The sequence below is a fragment of the Furipterus horrens genome, unplaced genomic scaffold (assembly GCF_987537825.1).
Source record: "Furipterus horrens unplaced genomic scaffold, mFurHor1.1.pri manual_scaffold_4, whole genome shotgun sequence".
NCBI lineage: Eukaryota > Metazoa > Chordata > Mammalia > Chiroptera > Furipteridae > Furipterus > Furipterus horrens.
The window spans coordinates 24,520,013-24,536,717 of NW_028327174.1; the positions used below are offsets into that span (position 1 = coordinate 24,520,013).

At 33.9% G+C, this 16,705-nt stretch overlaps 1 protein-coding gene across 2 annotated transcripts; it reads left to right on the forward strand.

The window, feature by feature from the left end:
- The first annotated feature begins 1,488 nt into the window (after nt 1-1,488).
- On the forward strand, nt 1,489-6,774 carry LOC150011374 (natural killer cells antigen CD94-like). 2 transcript variants are annotated; one of them, XM_090275429.1, is made up of 7 exons: nt 1,489-1,675; nt 2,499-2,573; nt 2,795-2,887; nt 3,033-3,095; nt 4,590-4,741; nt 5,507-5,610; nt 6,416-6,774. In XM_090275429.1, exons 1-7 carry the CDS (start codon nt 1,669-1,671, stop codon nt 6,534-6,536), a joined length of 615 nt encoding a protein of 204 aa, XP_090131555.1. In that variant the 5' UTR covers nt 1,489-1,668; the 3' UTR covers nt 6,537-6,774. The 2 variants fall into 2 exon arrangements, with proteins under 2 accessions (XP_090131555.1, XP_090131556.1); XM_090275430.1 differs by lacking the exon at nt 2,499-2,573.
- The last annotated feature ends 9,931 nt before the right edge of the window (nt 6,775-16,705 follow it).

Here is a 16,705-nt window from a genome sequence, read left to right on the forward strand (position 1 = left end):
CTTAAAGTTCTATTTATTAAAGGTGATTTATAATAAAAAGCAAAATTATGCAGTTTTTGCTAATTCATCTTTGTCCAATATTAAAACTAAAAATGAAAAGACTCCAAGTGGGCATAGGATCATTGATACATCACGTCTCTCAACAGGGGTTTGCCTAAAGTCAAGATGAGTGAACTTTTATGTTTACATTCTCTGATTAGAATTTAAATTTCATCAATTTTGGTGGTTCAGTTAAAGCATCTACATACACCCTGCATAAAAAGATAGAAACTTTTAACTTCATGGAAACTGTAAAATAAAATTACATTCCTTGTTTTTTGTTTCTGTTTTTCCTTGGTTTTTGGTTAAAAAGACTGTCTTTAACAAAAAGAAGTTCATCTATGGTAATATTACAATGCTTAAAAATAAACAATATAAAAAGAGAAACTTACTTGCGAGTCTGCTTTATATGTGGATGAGTGGTGTATTGTATTTCCAGATACTTAATCAGAGATCAAGGTACCTACACTTAAGGATTTTATTCTGATTATCTGCCCTACATTTTATTCCCCCACTAATAAGGTTATTCTTCTGAGAACAAAAAAGTGTAAATTTAACTATCAGCATATTATCTAAATGAGAGAACACCATAATATATAATAATTAATATACTAGTAAAAATAAAGATGATAGAGTGATTGAAGTCATGTTCAAAGGACTTGCAAGGAACGGAACATTGGAGAATACAGTATTGGAAACATTAAAAGCTCACATGAATGAGGCACTCTAGTGTGGGCAGAGACCACCAGAGGCAGTTGTAGATCACAGGGGTGCATGTGTGTGTGTGCATGGAACAGTAATGGGAAGTAACTATGGTTCTATACTTTTGATATTTGCCTTCTACAGGTGAATTAATAAGGCAGGGATCAGAATACACAATGAGAGATGAAAATACCAACCATTCTGTGCTAAAGAAAAGAAATAAAAATTACAAGACAAAGACACAAAGGAACAGGCCTGATTTGAAATACATTGCATATGTACTTTGGAGAAAGACAGCCAAGGCTTCAGACTTAGTGACCTTGGTCAAGTATTTAGCTCTGCCTTAGTTATTTCTTCAGAAAAATGCATATCTTTATGTTCTTCATTTTTAAGCCATTTTTATAAATAGATGAGCTAACAAATGCCAAGTGCTTTAATCTGTGAATAGCACAGGTAAGTTATAAATGTTTCTTATCATTAAAGAAGAAAAATTCTGTGAGGAATTTTATTATAGTTGGTAAATTTAAGTTTGATTTGACCACCTTTATTCCTATGTTCCAATAACTGTTAAGCTGATTGTGATTTTCACACATTAAAAAGTACTTCCTCTCACCTCTTTTTATCATAGTCAAAGTGTTTACATTACACAAGTACAATTATACAAGTGAGCACTTCCTGTATTGTGGTTTCTGGGACATTTTAAAAGCTAGTGACTTACTACCTCTTATTCATACTATACATCTCTGTCTCATCAATAGATAATTCAAGAACATTGCTTAAATGCACAATTTTTCTTTTTCTTTTAAATTTCCTCACATGCACCTCTCAGATTCCTAGCCTCCTGCTCGATTCTGTGATCTAACAACGTTCTTCTTGGACAAGTAAACATCCTGATTTACCTGCATCAACATTGGAACAACATTCCTCATGGCAGGTATGTGAGGTGCCAGTCATAAAGTAAAATTAGAAATAACAAGGGAAAGCTCTAAATTCTGAGTGGGATCTGAATTAACCAGGTTAAACTATGAGCAACTTAATGCTAACATAGAGTAAATAGAGAAGGCCAAATATTAATAACACAATGCTTACAAGCGCTATTTAAAATTTTAACATTTAAGTTGTGACATCTAAACCCTACTCAGATGAACAGTTTGACACATTGGACTGTTGTTAACGTCAACACTCTTTGGGAGTGTGCTAATGTTAATGCAGAATTTCCTAATGTTAAATTGTTTTGGGGAAATGACTACAATTAAGTAACTGTGTGTATAAGAAAATGTACTGTGCTTGTACCAAAAAATGGTTGCTTATGTATCATAATTCAATGCACTGTGGAATGAATCCAAATCCCCATTACTACCCAGGCATTGGTTGGTGAACCTCTTCTCACACCAGGTCCAGATGCACCTACGTCTTCTTGTCTCTGTAAAACCTCTACAAATCCATGAGAACCTGACCTGTCTCAGAGCAGCAAATGCATTGAAATTAGCAGGAGGGCACATCCAAGGTGGGATTATTGTGACAATCATACGGTATGTTAAAAACTCTGGCCCAAGACAGATTTTCATTTGATTTCGGACTTGGGCACTTACTCATTTTGGTACCTTGAGAAAATAATATTATCAATGGATTCTAAATTTTCTTATCTGCCTAATGAAAATTGGACTACCATCTTGTGACTTTTGTTGAGAAAATAATGTCTGTTATGTAAGCACATAAAACAGAACATGATGCCCATTCATCTCTCCTTACTCCAGGTGTCTGCACTTATTTGACAATTAAAACAAAAATGTTAAATCCACCTTTCCAAGACAGAGCTCGTAAAAAAAAAGGTATGGATATTCTCTTGGAAGAGTAACACATCAAATAAAAATTTTGGTACTGGATGGAGTTCTGAATGGTGTGTCATTTTCCAGTGTTTCGCTAGCAAGATGTTTGGGTTGTCAAGGCAAAGAAATTTTTTGGATTTTCCCTCCCTACTTTCTGCTTTTAGCAAGTTCAGCTCCTGTGTTTCTCATTTACCTCATCTCTCTCTCTTTCTCTTTGTCCACAGCTTTTCAGACCACTCCATGGAGGTTCATTTCTGGGATTTTAGGAGTAACGTGCCTTGTGTTGCTGGCTACTTTGAGAATTTTGTTAAAAAATAGTAAGTGTTTCTAGGCTCGTTTATATAAAGATCAAAACTGTGATGAAACCATTTAATATGAAAGGTTTCATTTCACTAATGCGTGATATTGTATTATTTTACAAACCTGCATCTAATTAAGTAAATGTCTAATCATTTCTTATAGAATTTGCTGAACAAAGTGTTCAGCCAACATCTTTTCCAGGACCCCTCACTGAACCCCAGGAAGGTAGGTTTCATACTTTGGAAAACCTTTGTGTTGGTAGAGGATGAAATCGTTTTCTTATTTTTTCCACACTGAAGCATAATGGAATATTACATATAGTAATACAAGTTTACCTGCTAATTTTAGAATAGTCTTATTTCATTGTTCTCTAATATAAAAAGTTTTAAATAACAGTGAATGCACATCATTTATTTATATAGATATATAATGATAAGGAAAATATTAACCTGAAATGATGTTTTTCTTGTATGAGTGTTGATGTTTAAGTAACAAATCAAAAATAAATTACAGTCCATATTATAGCTAATCCTAATTTTCTACCTTTGTTTGCTCATAACATACTCTTATATCTCTTTACCTTTGCTTCTATTTCTTTCATAACTAAGAATATAGTACAGATATTTATCAAGTAAGGCCAGTTCAGAGTTCAATATTTTTAATGTTTTTTTTTCAAATGCTCTCCAAGTTGTTTTGTCATCTTCTGCGATTATATAGCAATTCATTTATAGCTTGTTAGCATTTTTCCAGCTGTACTGAGATATAATTGGCACATAACATTGCATAAGTTTAAAATGTACAGTGTGTTGATTTGTTACACTTATATATTGCAATTGATTATGACTGTAATGTTAGCTAGAAGCTCCATCACGTCACATAATTATATATATATTTTTTTTCTTTTTTTAATGGTGAAGATACATATACTCTTTTGGCAACTTACAAGTATACAGTATTGTTAACTATCATCATGGTACTATGCAGTAGATTATCAGAATTTATTCATCTTCTAAATGGAGGATTTCAACCTTTGGCCAACATCTCCCCTTTCGTCCTTACCTCCCAGGCCCTGTAACCACTGTTGTATGCTACAACTTCACACCATTCATTTGGCAAAGATTTAAGTACTTACTATGTATCATGACTCTTGTCACTGCGGATAATAAATATTCAATATGTTATCTTTTTAAACTAAATGATCATACTTCAAGCTAATTGTTTTATTGAACTTTATTTAGAAAATAAATAATCAAATATATATCAGAATTATTCCAATGTACCATATTCTTTCTGACTCAAAAAATATGCTAAAGTGCCTTTCTCCCTTAAATATCTTTTTCATCTAATCTACTCCTATTTATACAGTAAAACTCAACTTTGGGTCACTCTCTCAAAAGAGGTCCTTTTAACAGTTGCTCCTATCTTCTACTCTGCTACACAGTGTTTTAACATATTGAATACTTTCTCAATTAGCATTAAGTACATTTAATAAATTATTGGAAATTGTATAATTTGGACTCTATTTTTAGGATATAATCCCCACGAGGAAAAAGTTCAAGTCTGACCTGGTCATAATATTATCCCAAGTTGCAGTGTTTTTAGTAGAATTTAAATAATATTTTTAAAAAGAATAAATAGCAAATGATTTTTGAATGAGTGAAGAGCATTGATTATATCAAATCCCCAATGCTATCGGTCATGCTTTATTTTTTCTCTTAGGCTCTGGTTGCTGTTCTTGCCCAGAGAAGTGGATTGGATACCAGTGCAACTGTTACTTCATTTCTAATGACCATAAAACTTGGGCAGGAAGCAAGGAATTCTGTGCTTCTCAAAATTCCAGTCTACTTCAGTTGCAAAATGGAGATGAATTGGCATGTATAATATTTAATTCTGGTTTTCTGTATTTTCCTTGACCTAAGAAAATATACTCTTTAAACAAACTGAATTCTTTGAATCAAGTCCTTAATCAGATAGTAACTGATTGGTTATATTTGAACTAATAACTTATTAATTTCCTAAATCTTAAAACAATCATTATAAAAATCTACATGTAATTTCTTAAAGATTTATATTATAAGAGTAAAAATTCAGGTAGGTTCTATATAAAATATAAGAGACTTTTTAGAGAGAAATCAAGGAAGGAATGCTGAGTCATTATTTTCATTCAAAGATTCAAGTTATTTTTATAACTCTAAAATTTTTATTTCTATAATTGCAATTATAATTTCTTTTATAATTATATAGCTGTTGTCATCGTTTTGGGATATCATGTGACATAAATATGGAGAATATGATCATAAAATTACCACCTCTAAGGAAAAGTGTGAAACTCTAGCTGCGTGAAGAACCTGTGCTAGTACAGGATGAGTAGGTTAGATCCATGAAATCTATTCCTCAAGATACTGCTGATTTGGGGTCAGACTGGATCGTTGATAACCTAGGAAGAAAGTGTTCCAGGAAAACCCTAACTCCCTTTACATCATTCATTCCCCCAAGAAGTAAGACTTTTTTTTCCTCCATAAATGAATGGACTTGATAAATGAAAATTTTGGGGCATATGACTATACTTTCTTGAAAGTGCATTATGCCCAGAGTAGACTCAAATTAAGTTAATGTTTGCCTTTTTTTCCAAGCAGCGCTTTATGAACACCAACAATAATTTTTACTGGATTGGACTCTCTTACAATAAAGAACATGGTGCCTGGTTGTGGAAAGATGGCTCTGCTCCCACCCAAGATCAGTAAGTTTCTGGAAATCTGGGTCTTTTAGGTTCTTTATGAGTTTGTTCTTAGATCTGACCAGAGAATGTAACTTATAGGAATACTGTAGCTATGACAACTTATCTAGAGCATGTGAATACAGAAAATAGAATAATACAAGTGAGTAATAATTTTAGCCCTATCTAGAACTTCCACATATATGCTCATGTGATATGAAGTTAATGTACTTGTGACCACTGAAGAAGTTTTTATGTATAGTGGTTATTTTCACCTTGGTGCAAGCACTTACATGTGTACAGAGATGCTTACCTACATACACATGCTGTCCAGAGAAAACAGTGTAGTCATTATTTTCTTTATTATAGTGGAGCTAAATATTCTCAGCATCCATTCATGCTTTATATATGCTGGGCTCATTTTTGTACATTAGTAATCTAAAAATCTCATTTGTATTCATTAACATGGTATTTGCAGCATCATTTATGACAATCTTATGCTCTGATTTGTTTTTCTAGACTAAACTAATCAATACATCTTTAAACAAAATAGAAGCAAAGTTTATCATTTATGAAAGCCAATAATAACAATGCAAACATTTAAAAATTCCTGGCCTCAATGCTATTTATGATTGAGGCAATAACTGAGTTTTTGTGCTATTGTACTTGAATACGGGAAAACTGGCTATTGAAATAAAAAATACAATGATTCAGTTTGTGATTATGTCATTCAAATGCTTTAAAAGGCTGTGTGATTTAACAAAAAACACCATCCCTGAACATTCTCTTTCTCTTTTCCTATATGATAACATTTTGTTTTTCATTACAGATTTTCATCCACTGAACATCTAAATCCAGGGAAATGCATACTTTATAGCCCAATCAAAAGTGTTTTGGATGAGCCCTGCACAGAGGAAAATTATTACATCTGTAAACAACAGCTTATTTAGGTGTTATTTAGGGCAGAAAGGGTGGGCAACAGAGGTTCAGTATTACTAAAAAAGGGTAAGTTTACCTCTGATACTACTACTAATTACCTACTTCTGGGATCTGTAAAATGTTTCATATTGTCTTATCATACAATATTGATATATTTGAAACCATGTGTTTTACAACTGATAAAATTTTTGCATTTATACCTGAAGTTGTAAAGCATCAAGATGAAGAATTTTATGAATATTTTTTATTAGATGCATATGTTCAATATTAAATGTAGTATGTTTTCATGCATATATTCTTTTAATTTTTCTGAAGTAATTTAAATAAAAACAAATTATAACAAGCAATATATATTAACTTCATTTCAGACATTTGTGTGGCATACTAAATTGGGAATTTGCATCTCATTTTAATTTTTCTAGAAGTTCTTTCTGGATATTTATACATCCATATGACTTCAGGGGAGAACATATTTGTGTCTTCTGATGCTCCTGAGTTCTGCAAAGCAATCAGGAGTCTTTGGCCAAATACGTTGTTCTATGTGATTGCTTTCATGTTTTGCGAAGGACCTGAGCCCTGATCACATAAATTTACAATACCTATTTCTTTACTCCACAGACCTTTCTTACCTTATGCTTATCCATCAGTAAAAGAGTCACATGTGCATTGAACATCTTAATCGCTAATCAATCAAGTGAACAATTTCATTTTAAGGGGGTGTGGGAGAGAAGGAGCAGCACATTGTATTGAGGGGTTTCCGAGTGTGTCCAAGAAGGGTAGGAACACAATAAGGCTTGATGTCTTGACCTGAATGGGATTTTTTACAGCCTCCAACATTTCAAAAGTCAATTTCTTTTTAAAAAACTGTTGGATATAGATCTTAAGATATTTATATTAACATCTCTATTTGCTTACTAAAAATTGTATTGTAATTAAATCAACATAACTGAAAACCCAAAGTTGATTTAAATTTTTAAAAAATATTTTATTTATAGATGAGAGAGAGATCTGTCATTCCACCCATTTATGCATTTAATTGTTGATTTTGTTTTTGTTTTGGTTTTGGTTTTGACGCGTCTTTTTTTTTATTTTTATTGTTTTTCTATTACAAGTGTCCCATTTTTTCCCCCATTTTTCTCCCCCACCCAGCCCACCCCTTCTCCCACAGTCATTCCCCACTCCATTGTCCACGTCCATGGGTCATTTATACATGTTCTTTGACTAGACCCTCCCCCTACTTACCTCCCTTCTCTATCTCCCCCTTCACCCCGATAACTGTTATCCTGTACCTTGTTCAATTTTGTTCATTTGTTTGTGTTGTTCTTTAGTCTCCTTTATCAGGTGATATCATATGGTAGTTTTCTTTCATTGCCTTGCTTATTTCACTAAAATAATTCTCTCTAGTTCCATCCATGTTGTTGCAAATGGCAGGAGTTTCTTCTTTCTTTCTGCTGCATAGTACTCCATTGTGTAAATATACCACAGTGTTTTGATCCACTCATCTACAGATGGGCACTTAGGCTGTTTCCAGCACTTGACTATTGTAAACAGCACTGGTATGAACATAGGAGTGCATAAGTTCTTTTGAATTGGGGCTTCAGGATTCTTCAGATATAATCTTAGCGGTGGAATCACTGGTTCAAAAAGGCAGTTCTATTTTTAGTTTTTTGAGGTAATTCCATAGTGTTTTCCATAGTGGCTTCAGCAGCCTGCATTCCCACCAACAGTGCACTAGGGTTCCTGTTTCTCCACATCCTTGCCAGCACTTGTTGTTTGTTAATTTGTTGATGATGGCCATTCTGACAGGTGTAAAGTGGTATCTCACTGTGGTTTTTATTTGCATCTCTGATGGCTAGTGATGCTGAGCATTCTTTCATGTGTCTATGGACCTTCTGTGTATCCTCCTTGGAGAAGTGTTTGTTCAGGTCCTTTGCCCATTTTTTAAATTGGGTTGTCTGTCTTCTTGGTGTTGAAGTGTATAAGTTCTTATATATTTTGGAGATCAATCTCTCATCTGAAGTATCATTGGCAAGTATGTTTTCCCATATGATTTGTTCCCTTTTCATCTTGCTGACATTTTCTTTTGCTGAGCAGAAACTCTTTAGTTTGATGTAGTCCCATTTGTTTATTCTTTCCTTTATTTCCCTTGCCTTAGGAGATACATCAGTGAAAATATTGCTACGTGGGATATCTGAAATTTTCCTGCCTATGTTTTCCTCTAGAACTTTTATGGTGTCACAGCTTACATTTAAGTCTTTGATCCATCTTGAGTTTATTCTGGTGTGTGGTGTAAGTTGGTGGTCTAGCTTCATTTTTTTGCACATCCCTGTCCAGTTCTCCCAGCACCATTTGTTGAAGAGGCTCTTCTCACTCCATTTTATGCTCCTTCCCCCTTTGTCAAATATTAATTGACCACATAGATCTGGGTTTATTTCTGGGCTCTCTATTCTGTTCCATTGGTCTATATGTCTGTTCTTATGTAAGTACCAGACTGTCTTGATCACAGTGGCTTTGTAGTATAGTTTGATGTCAGGTATTGTGATTCCTCCTCCTGTGTTCTTCTGTATCAAGATTGCTATGGCTATTTGGGGTCTTTTTGGTTCCATATAAAATTTTTTTTTAAATAAGTGAGTGTTTTTTAATTGATTTTATTTATTTATTTTTAGAGAGAGGGGAGGGAGGGAGAAGGAGAGGGAGAGATACTTCAATATGTGGTTGCTTCTCATGCACCCCCAACCGGGGAACTGGCCTACAACCCAGGCATGTGCCCTGACCGGGAATCAAACCTGTGACACTTGGGTTCACAGGGGTTCCATATAAATTTTTGAAGTATTTGTTCTAGGTCTGTGATATATGTCACTGGTATTTTAACAGGGATTGCATTGAATCTGTAAATTTCTTTGGGTAGTATGGACATTTTAATGATGTTGATTCTTCCCATCCATGAACATGGTATTTGCTTCCATTTATTTGTATCTCCCTTAATTTCTTTCTTCAGTGTTATCTAGTTTTCCGAGTACAGGTCTTTTATCTCTTTGGTTAAGTTTATTCCTAGGTAATTTATTTTTCTTGTTGCTTTAGTAAATGGGATTTTTTGTTTGTTTCTATCTCTGATATTTTATTGTTGGTGTACAGAAATGCCTTCAATTTCTGAATATTGACTTTGTACCCTGCTATTTTGCCAAATTCAGTTATTAGGTTGAGTGGTTTTTTCATGGAGTCTATAGGGTTTTCTATGTACACTATTATGTCATCTGCAAATAACGACAGTTTTACTTCCTCTTTTCCAATTTGGATGCCTTTTATTTCTTTTTCTTGTCTGATTGCTGTGGCTAGGACTTCCAACACTATGTTGCATAGGAATGGAGAGAGTGGATATTCTTGTCTTGTTCCTGATCTCAGGGGGAATGCTTTCAGTTTTTGTCCTTTGAGTATGATGTTGGCTTCAGGTTTCTTGTATATACCCTTAATTATGTTGAGGTATGCTCCCTCTATTCCAATTTTGCTGAGTGTTTTCATCATAAATGGGTGTTGTATTTTATCAAGTGCTTTTTCTGCATCTATTGATATGATCATGTGATTTTTGTCTTTCATTTTGTTTAGGTGGTGTATTATATTTATTGATTTGTGAATATTAAACCATGCTTGCATCCCTGGGATGAATCCCACTTAATCGTGGTGTATGATCTTTTTAATGTGTTGCTTGATCTGGTTTGCCAATATTTTGTTGAGGATTTTAGCATCTATGTTCATCAGCGATATTGGCCTGTAGCTTTCTTTCTTTGTTGTGTTTTGATCTGGTTTCGAAATTAGGGTAATACTGGCTTTATAAAAAGAGTTTGGGAGTCTTCCCTCTTTTTGGATTTTTTGGAATAGTTTGAGAAGGGTAGGAGTTAGTTCTTCCCTAAATGTTTTGTAAAATTCGCCTGTGAAACCATCCGGTCCAAGGCTTTTGTGTGCTGGGAGATTTTTGATTACTATTTCAATTTCACTCTTTTGTTATCAGTCTGTTGAGGTTTTCTACTTCTTCTTGATTCAGTTTTGGAAGATTATATGTTTCTAGAAATTTGTCCATTTCATCTAGGTTGTCAAGTTTCTTGTCGTACAGTTGTTTGTAGTAACTTCTTAGAATCTTTGGTATTTCTGTGATATCGGTCATGACTTCTCCTCTTTCATTTCTGATTTTGTTTATTTGGGTCTTCTCTCTTTTTTTCTTGATGAACCTGGCTAAAGGCTTGTTGATTTTGTTTCCTTTTCAAAGAACCAGCTCCTTCATTTGTTTAAGCTGTCTGGTTATATTTCAGTTACTCTTTTGGTGGATCCTTCCTTCTGGCTAGTTGATTGAGAGTCACTCTGCCCAACTTGTCTTGAGTTCTTTTGTGGAGATGCTGTTAAAACGTTAACACACAACGCAGGCAAGAAACCCACACCCTCAAAAATATTCCCCACCCACAACCACACTATCAGCAGTAAATGAGCTAGTATTAATATAGATGTAAAGAGGTTAAGACTATTATACTCTATGAAGAACTGATGAGTTGTTTTAACTGACAGATGATTTTTGAGAGGAAAGATGGTAGAATAATAGTAGTAGCAAGTAAGGTCAAGGCTATGTGAGACAGTAAGTAATATTTACATTGTATGTTTAAAAAAAGGCGGGAAGAATGCAGAGTGACGTGAGAAAATGGAAGTGTATAGTATTAGGTTTATATAATAGTTATATGCTATATATTTAGTGCAAGAGGGAGGATAAACAAAATCGACAAATTTTTTTTTAATTTTTAAAGAAATTTTTAAAAAATTAAAGAAGAATAAGAGGGAGAGAAGTTAGGTAACAGATTAAAGAAAGAGCTTTATCCCAGTACAACCTTTGGGCACTGTCTTCTTTTTCTGGATTCACTCCTGGTAAAAATTCCATGGGTTTCAAATCTTCTTTTCTGGCTGTCTGTCTGTGAGGAGATCTAGCTGTATTCTGAGGCTGCTATTCTCTCACTCATGGGCCTACCACAGCTCCCTGCTGTGAGCCATATTGAGTTGGAGTTCTCCCCACTGAACCTGTGGCACCCTCCAGCACCCCTCAGGCTTGTCTAGCAATGCTGCTCTGCTGGCAAGCCAGTGCACAAGCCCCTAGTCCCTGCCCAGCCTCAGGTCCTGTCTCCGCTCCTCCTCTAAAAAAGTCTCTGTGTTGCCTCCAAGCTGCAGCACCAGCCTGCGACCCTGGCTGGCAGTCAGTGCCTTATTGTGCTCCTGTGCATACTGCTTGCCTGCCTGGGGTCCCTACCGAGTCTGCATTTTTGCCGCAGCTTTTCCATATGGGCCCCTGTCCCCGGCTCAGTTCTGCTTTTTTTTTCTTCTTCTTCTTCTTTGGTGGAATTTGATGCGAGTGCTTGGGGAGCAAGGTTGCCAGCCCAAGGAGTCCCCATTTAGACTCAGTTCATACAGTTTCTCGCAGTCTGAGCTGTTCACTATCTTCCCATGCTTCCACCTGTCTGAACCAAACCTTCTTGCTGACTCCCTCCTGGACTTCGCTCGCCAGGTCGCCTATAGCAGGTGAAAGTTTCTAAACAGATCCCAGCTAATGAGCTGGTTGGCAGCTGCCACTTTTGGGTGCAGTGCGGCAGAGGTACCAGAGTGGGAAGCCCAGCAACTCTGCTTGGAGAGCACGGGCTGAGCTTTCAGCCCTCTTTCATGCTGTTCCCCCACTCCCATCCCTGTTCGCCCTATCTGAAATCCGCACTCACTCACTCCACTCCGTGTTTGTACTCCAAGTCCTTCCGCAATGGGAGCAAGCAGACAACACTGCTACCTACTCTGACTCCATCTTGTTTGTTCACTTTCTTGTCTTGTTTGGATCATCAGAGAGAGGTGTAAAATGGCCTTTAAAATAAATGGAAGTGTTTAGATTAAATGTGAGGACTAAGTAATGTCATGGACAATGAAAAAAAGATGTTATAAATGTAGCCCGATAAGATAAATAACAAAATACTGATAAACTTGACTGTTTTAAGTAAATTCCAAAATTTTAGAAGTGGTGGCTTCTAGGTTGTGAGGTTACTATTTAATTTTATTTTATACATTTTCATATTTTCCAAATTTTCTACAATGGTCATTTATATATTTTAAAATAAAAAGTGAAGTTTTAAAATAGGATAGTTTGAATTTAAACTGAGGTATTGGTTTTTCCATTGTTCTCATAAGAATAAACTTTTTCATGGACAAGTCTTAGAAATATTTAAAATTTCTATAACAAAATTTTAAAAAGAAAACCAAGAAATGGAATAAATACAAGTAGGTCAGTTAAGGAGTTAATATATTGCATATATGACAGGTGCATTAAAATAAATATTTACAGCATTTAAACTCCCAGTGGGTAAAAATATATCAGTAGATTATTCACAGAAGAAATAAAAATAGTTAATTTGTTTATTAAAGAGTTTAAATTCAAGTAGATGAAGAAAATGTAAATTGAAACTACTATCAACCATGTTTGCCTGTAAAATTTTAAACTTGATAGTAACAATTTGGTGACAAACAATATTGAAATATTTTTTGTTATAGAAAAGATATAAATTACCTCAATAATTGAAAGAATAGTAAAAACATTGTGACATATACATGAGAGTGAATATTATGCAGTCAGTTTTAAAACATTTATTAAAAATGTAATGACACAGTTAAGGTAAGAAAGCAAAATGATGGCGATGTGCTTCTAAGTAAAATAATTAGTGATTGGATTTTAATTTGTTTTTAATCATTTCTCAAATTTTCAAATTTTATAAAATTATTGCACATAACTACTTTATTTTAAAATGAGTATAAGTATTTTATTCTTTCATTTGATATTAAAATTAATGTCAAGACCATTAACTCCAGAACAGCTTTACATAATCATTAAAGATGCGCAAAATCACGCAGCCAGATAAGACCTATAGCTATGTATTGGAGTTTGATTATATAAAACAAAAACAAAACAGAAACAGACTCATAAATATAAAGAACAGACTGATGATTGCCAGAGGGAGGGAGTTGGGGAACTGGGGAAAAAATGTTAAGGGGTTGAGAAATACAGATTGATAGTTACAAAATAGTTATGGGGATGTAAAGTACAGTATAGGGAATATAGTCAATAATATAGTAATAACTAGCTATGGTGCCAGGTGGGTACTGGAAGTATCAAGGGGAAGCTTTTGTAAAGCCTGTGATTATCTAACCTCTGTGCTGTCAGCCTTGTGGAGAAAGCTGGTACCAACACAGGGAAAACTGCTCTTTTGTTTCTAGACATAAGAGTCCTTAACAGATTATAAACATAATTGCTCTACTTCAGGTTTAAATTTTCTTAAGTTAAATACTGACATAGAGATGGTAAAAACAATATAGGTTTTAAAATTTTTACTAAGTTTCTTTGGGAGATAAATCTTGGGTTCTAGTCTTTCTCTCTTCTGAGATTACTGTTTCAGCACAGGGAAACTGATATAATACACAGCATAGTTTGCTATTCTCTTTCTTGAAACTTCTCCTCAAGACCTGGTAGAAAGTCTCTAAGCCATAATTTGTGCAAGTTTTATTCATTTCTAATTCTCTGCAGCCTCCTTAGTTACCAATCACTTTTTATCACTTTCATTTTCTCACCTGCTTGTGTTAACATACTCCCCTTATGTACTTCTTAAAGTGTAATTCAATCTTCTCACAATTTTACTGCCTTCTTCCCAACATGTTTCTGCCTTACCCTAATAAGTGCCTATTTACTTTTCTGGTTTATCCTAAAATCACTATACAGTAGTCCCTCTATATATCATGGTTCACTTATCGCAGCCTCACTGTATCGTGGGATTTTTAAAATATTATATTTAATTATTTATCACGAATTTTTCGCTATATCGCAGGATTTTGCAGTAATGTGTACATATGTTGTTAAAAGTTATGTAGGTTTAAGAGTGTAGAATATGTTTAAGAACATAAGTAGTGTTTATAAAAGTGTGGGAAAAGTTAATAAGGGACTGGGAATGGTTTATAAGTGTGTGGGAAGGATTAAAATATATGTGAATACTAAAATAAATGTAAGGTTCCTACTTCGCGGATTTTCACCTATCGCGGGGGGGGGGGGGGGCGGAGTAATGGTCTACAATGTAATACCCGCAATAAGTGAGGGAATACTGTAGTATGAAAAAAGTTATTTTGATGACCTCGTCCTGTGAGAGTTCCTGACAAATACTGTCATTTTATCCTGTACTTTCCTTTCTGTAGCAATTGCTTACTCAACGGATTTGCATCTTTCTTAGATTCTTAGATAGTAAGTCTATTTACTGCCTTTCAAAACTCAATATGCAGCACAATGTTCAGAGTATCTTGAGGGCTCCATACTGGTTGTTTGATAAATAAAAAAATTATTGATTATTAGTTGAGTTGCCAAAAATTAACAAGCATTTTTTATTATAGTATTATAGCTCCAGATAAAATAAATTGTTTAATGAAGTAAATAAAAGTTTTAATTTTTATATACATAGATGACCAAACAAAAGTATTGGATTTATTTATTTATTTATTTCTGTTCTCATTCTACCCAGGGTTTGGTAAAAAAAAAATTTTCAAAGATGCTATGTTCGATGCATCTTGAAAAGCTTTGGATCAGTTTATATTACAACAGCACCCAACTGAAATGGGCTTGGCTAGATGGCTCAGCTTTTAAAACACCCAGAATAGCAATATTAATTAATTATCCTGTGTGTATATGATTAGATATTAGATTCTATGATGTTAGGTCTCCTATTAAATCTGATGCTGATTACTCCAACTCAGAACTCTTCAAATATTTGACCCTCAGACACGAATAACAATAATGTTTAGTGATATAATGATTTATATCCTAGTATAAATCAGCAAATTTGCTAAGTATAAACTTAATTTTTATTTCTCTGAACCATAATAATTTATTACATAATGTACAAAGACACTTTTGAGATGACTGTAAAATCAAAATTATCTTTAAAGTAACATAGAAATGTGATTTTCTCTTTTAAGTCTCTTTTTTTATGAGTGAATGGTAAAGTATTCCTAAAGCTTTATGACATATATCAAAACAGATTAAACACTGAAGCAGACATAAAAATTCAGTTTTTTCTATCATGGTAGACAATTAAAGATTTGCCAAGATGTAAAACAGGGTCAATGTCAGCACTATTTTCTGTTTTAGAAAATATAAATATTCTTATATTAACACAGAATGTATATGTATTTTTATTATTGTTACATATAAATAAGTGAATCTTTTTAAACATATCAACTGATTTTTGATATGACAAATTTTGATAAATATATCTCAAATAAGAAAAAATGTTGGGGTCCTCTCTCAATTTTTAAGAGTTGAAAGGAGTTGGGACACAAATTTTGAAAAATGTTCTGATAATAAACATAGCACCAATTTTCTTATTAAAATGCTAACATATAAAAGGTATTCAGTTCATCCTAGAGCATTATTAAGATAAATTTAAAAGGTTTCATTTTGTCAAGCACACATGGATAATAATCAAGACTAAAATCATTTTTAGCATGTTTCTTTCATTTACTTTTGAATGAACCAAATACTCTCTTACCAAAACTTAGGAGCTTTTTTTCTTTATTAAATAAGCCCCTGTTGTTGTAAGCTTTTTCATTAGATTCCAGATTTCTTAAAAAGTTGAGCTGGACATTTTTTGTCAGCTTTGTTATTGCTTTAGTGAAGCAGTGTTTTGGAGTTCCTTACTCTGCTCATTTCCTTCTTTAACAGTTGAATAGAACAAATATTATTTATTTATTTATTAATAAATCTGCCAAAGAAATGCATGTTTCTTTTTATTTTAATAAATGCATAGTAACTTTTTGCAATAGAATTGATATATAAAATAAATTTAATTTAAAATGGAAATTCTTTTCGCATTTAGGCTCCAATTTAAAAAAACTGACACTGCCTCTAATCATTGCAAATATACATGAGATGGTCAATTACTTCATGGCAATTGCAAAGAACTTGGTTATTTCATATGTAATAAGACAGCATATGGATGTCGCTGGTTCGATCTTCCAGTCAGGGCACATCAGAGAAGGAAAACTCTGACTCCAAAAAACCTCCGCTGCCTTGCGGCATACCTCTTCAGGGGAAAGGCTAAGGGAGTAAACCCCGACAGAAAATCCGGAGCCGGAGTCC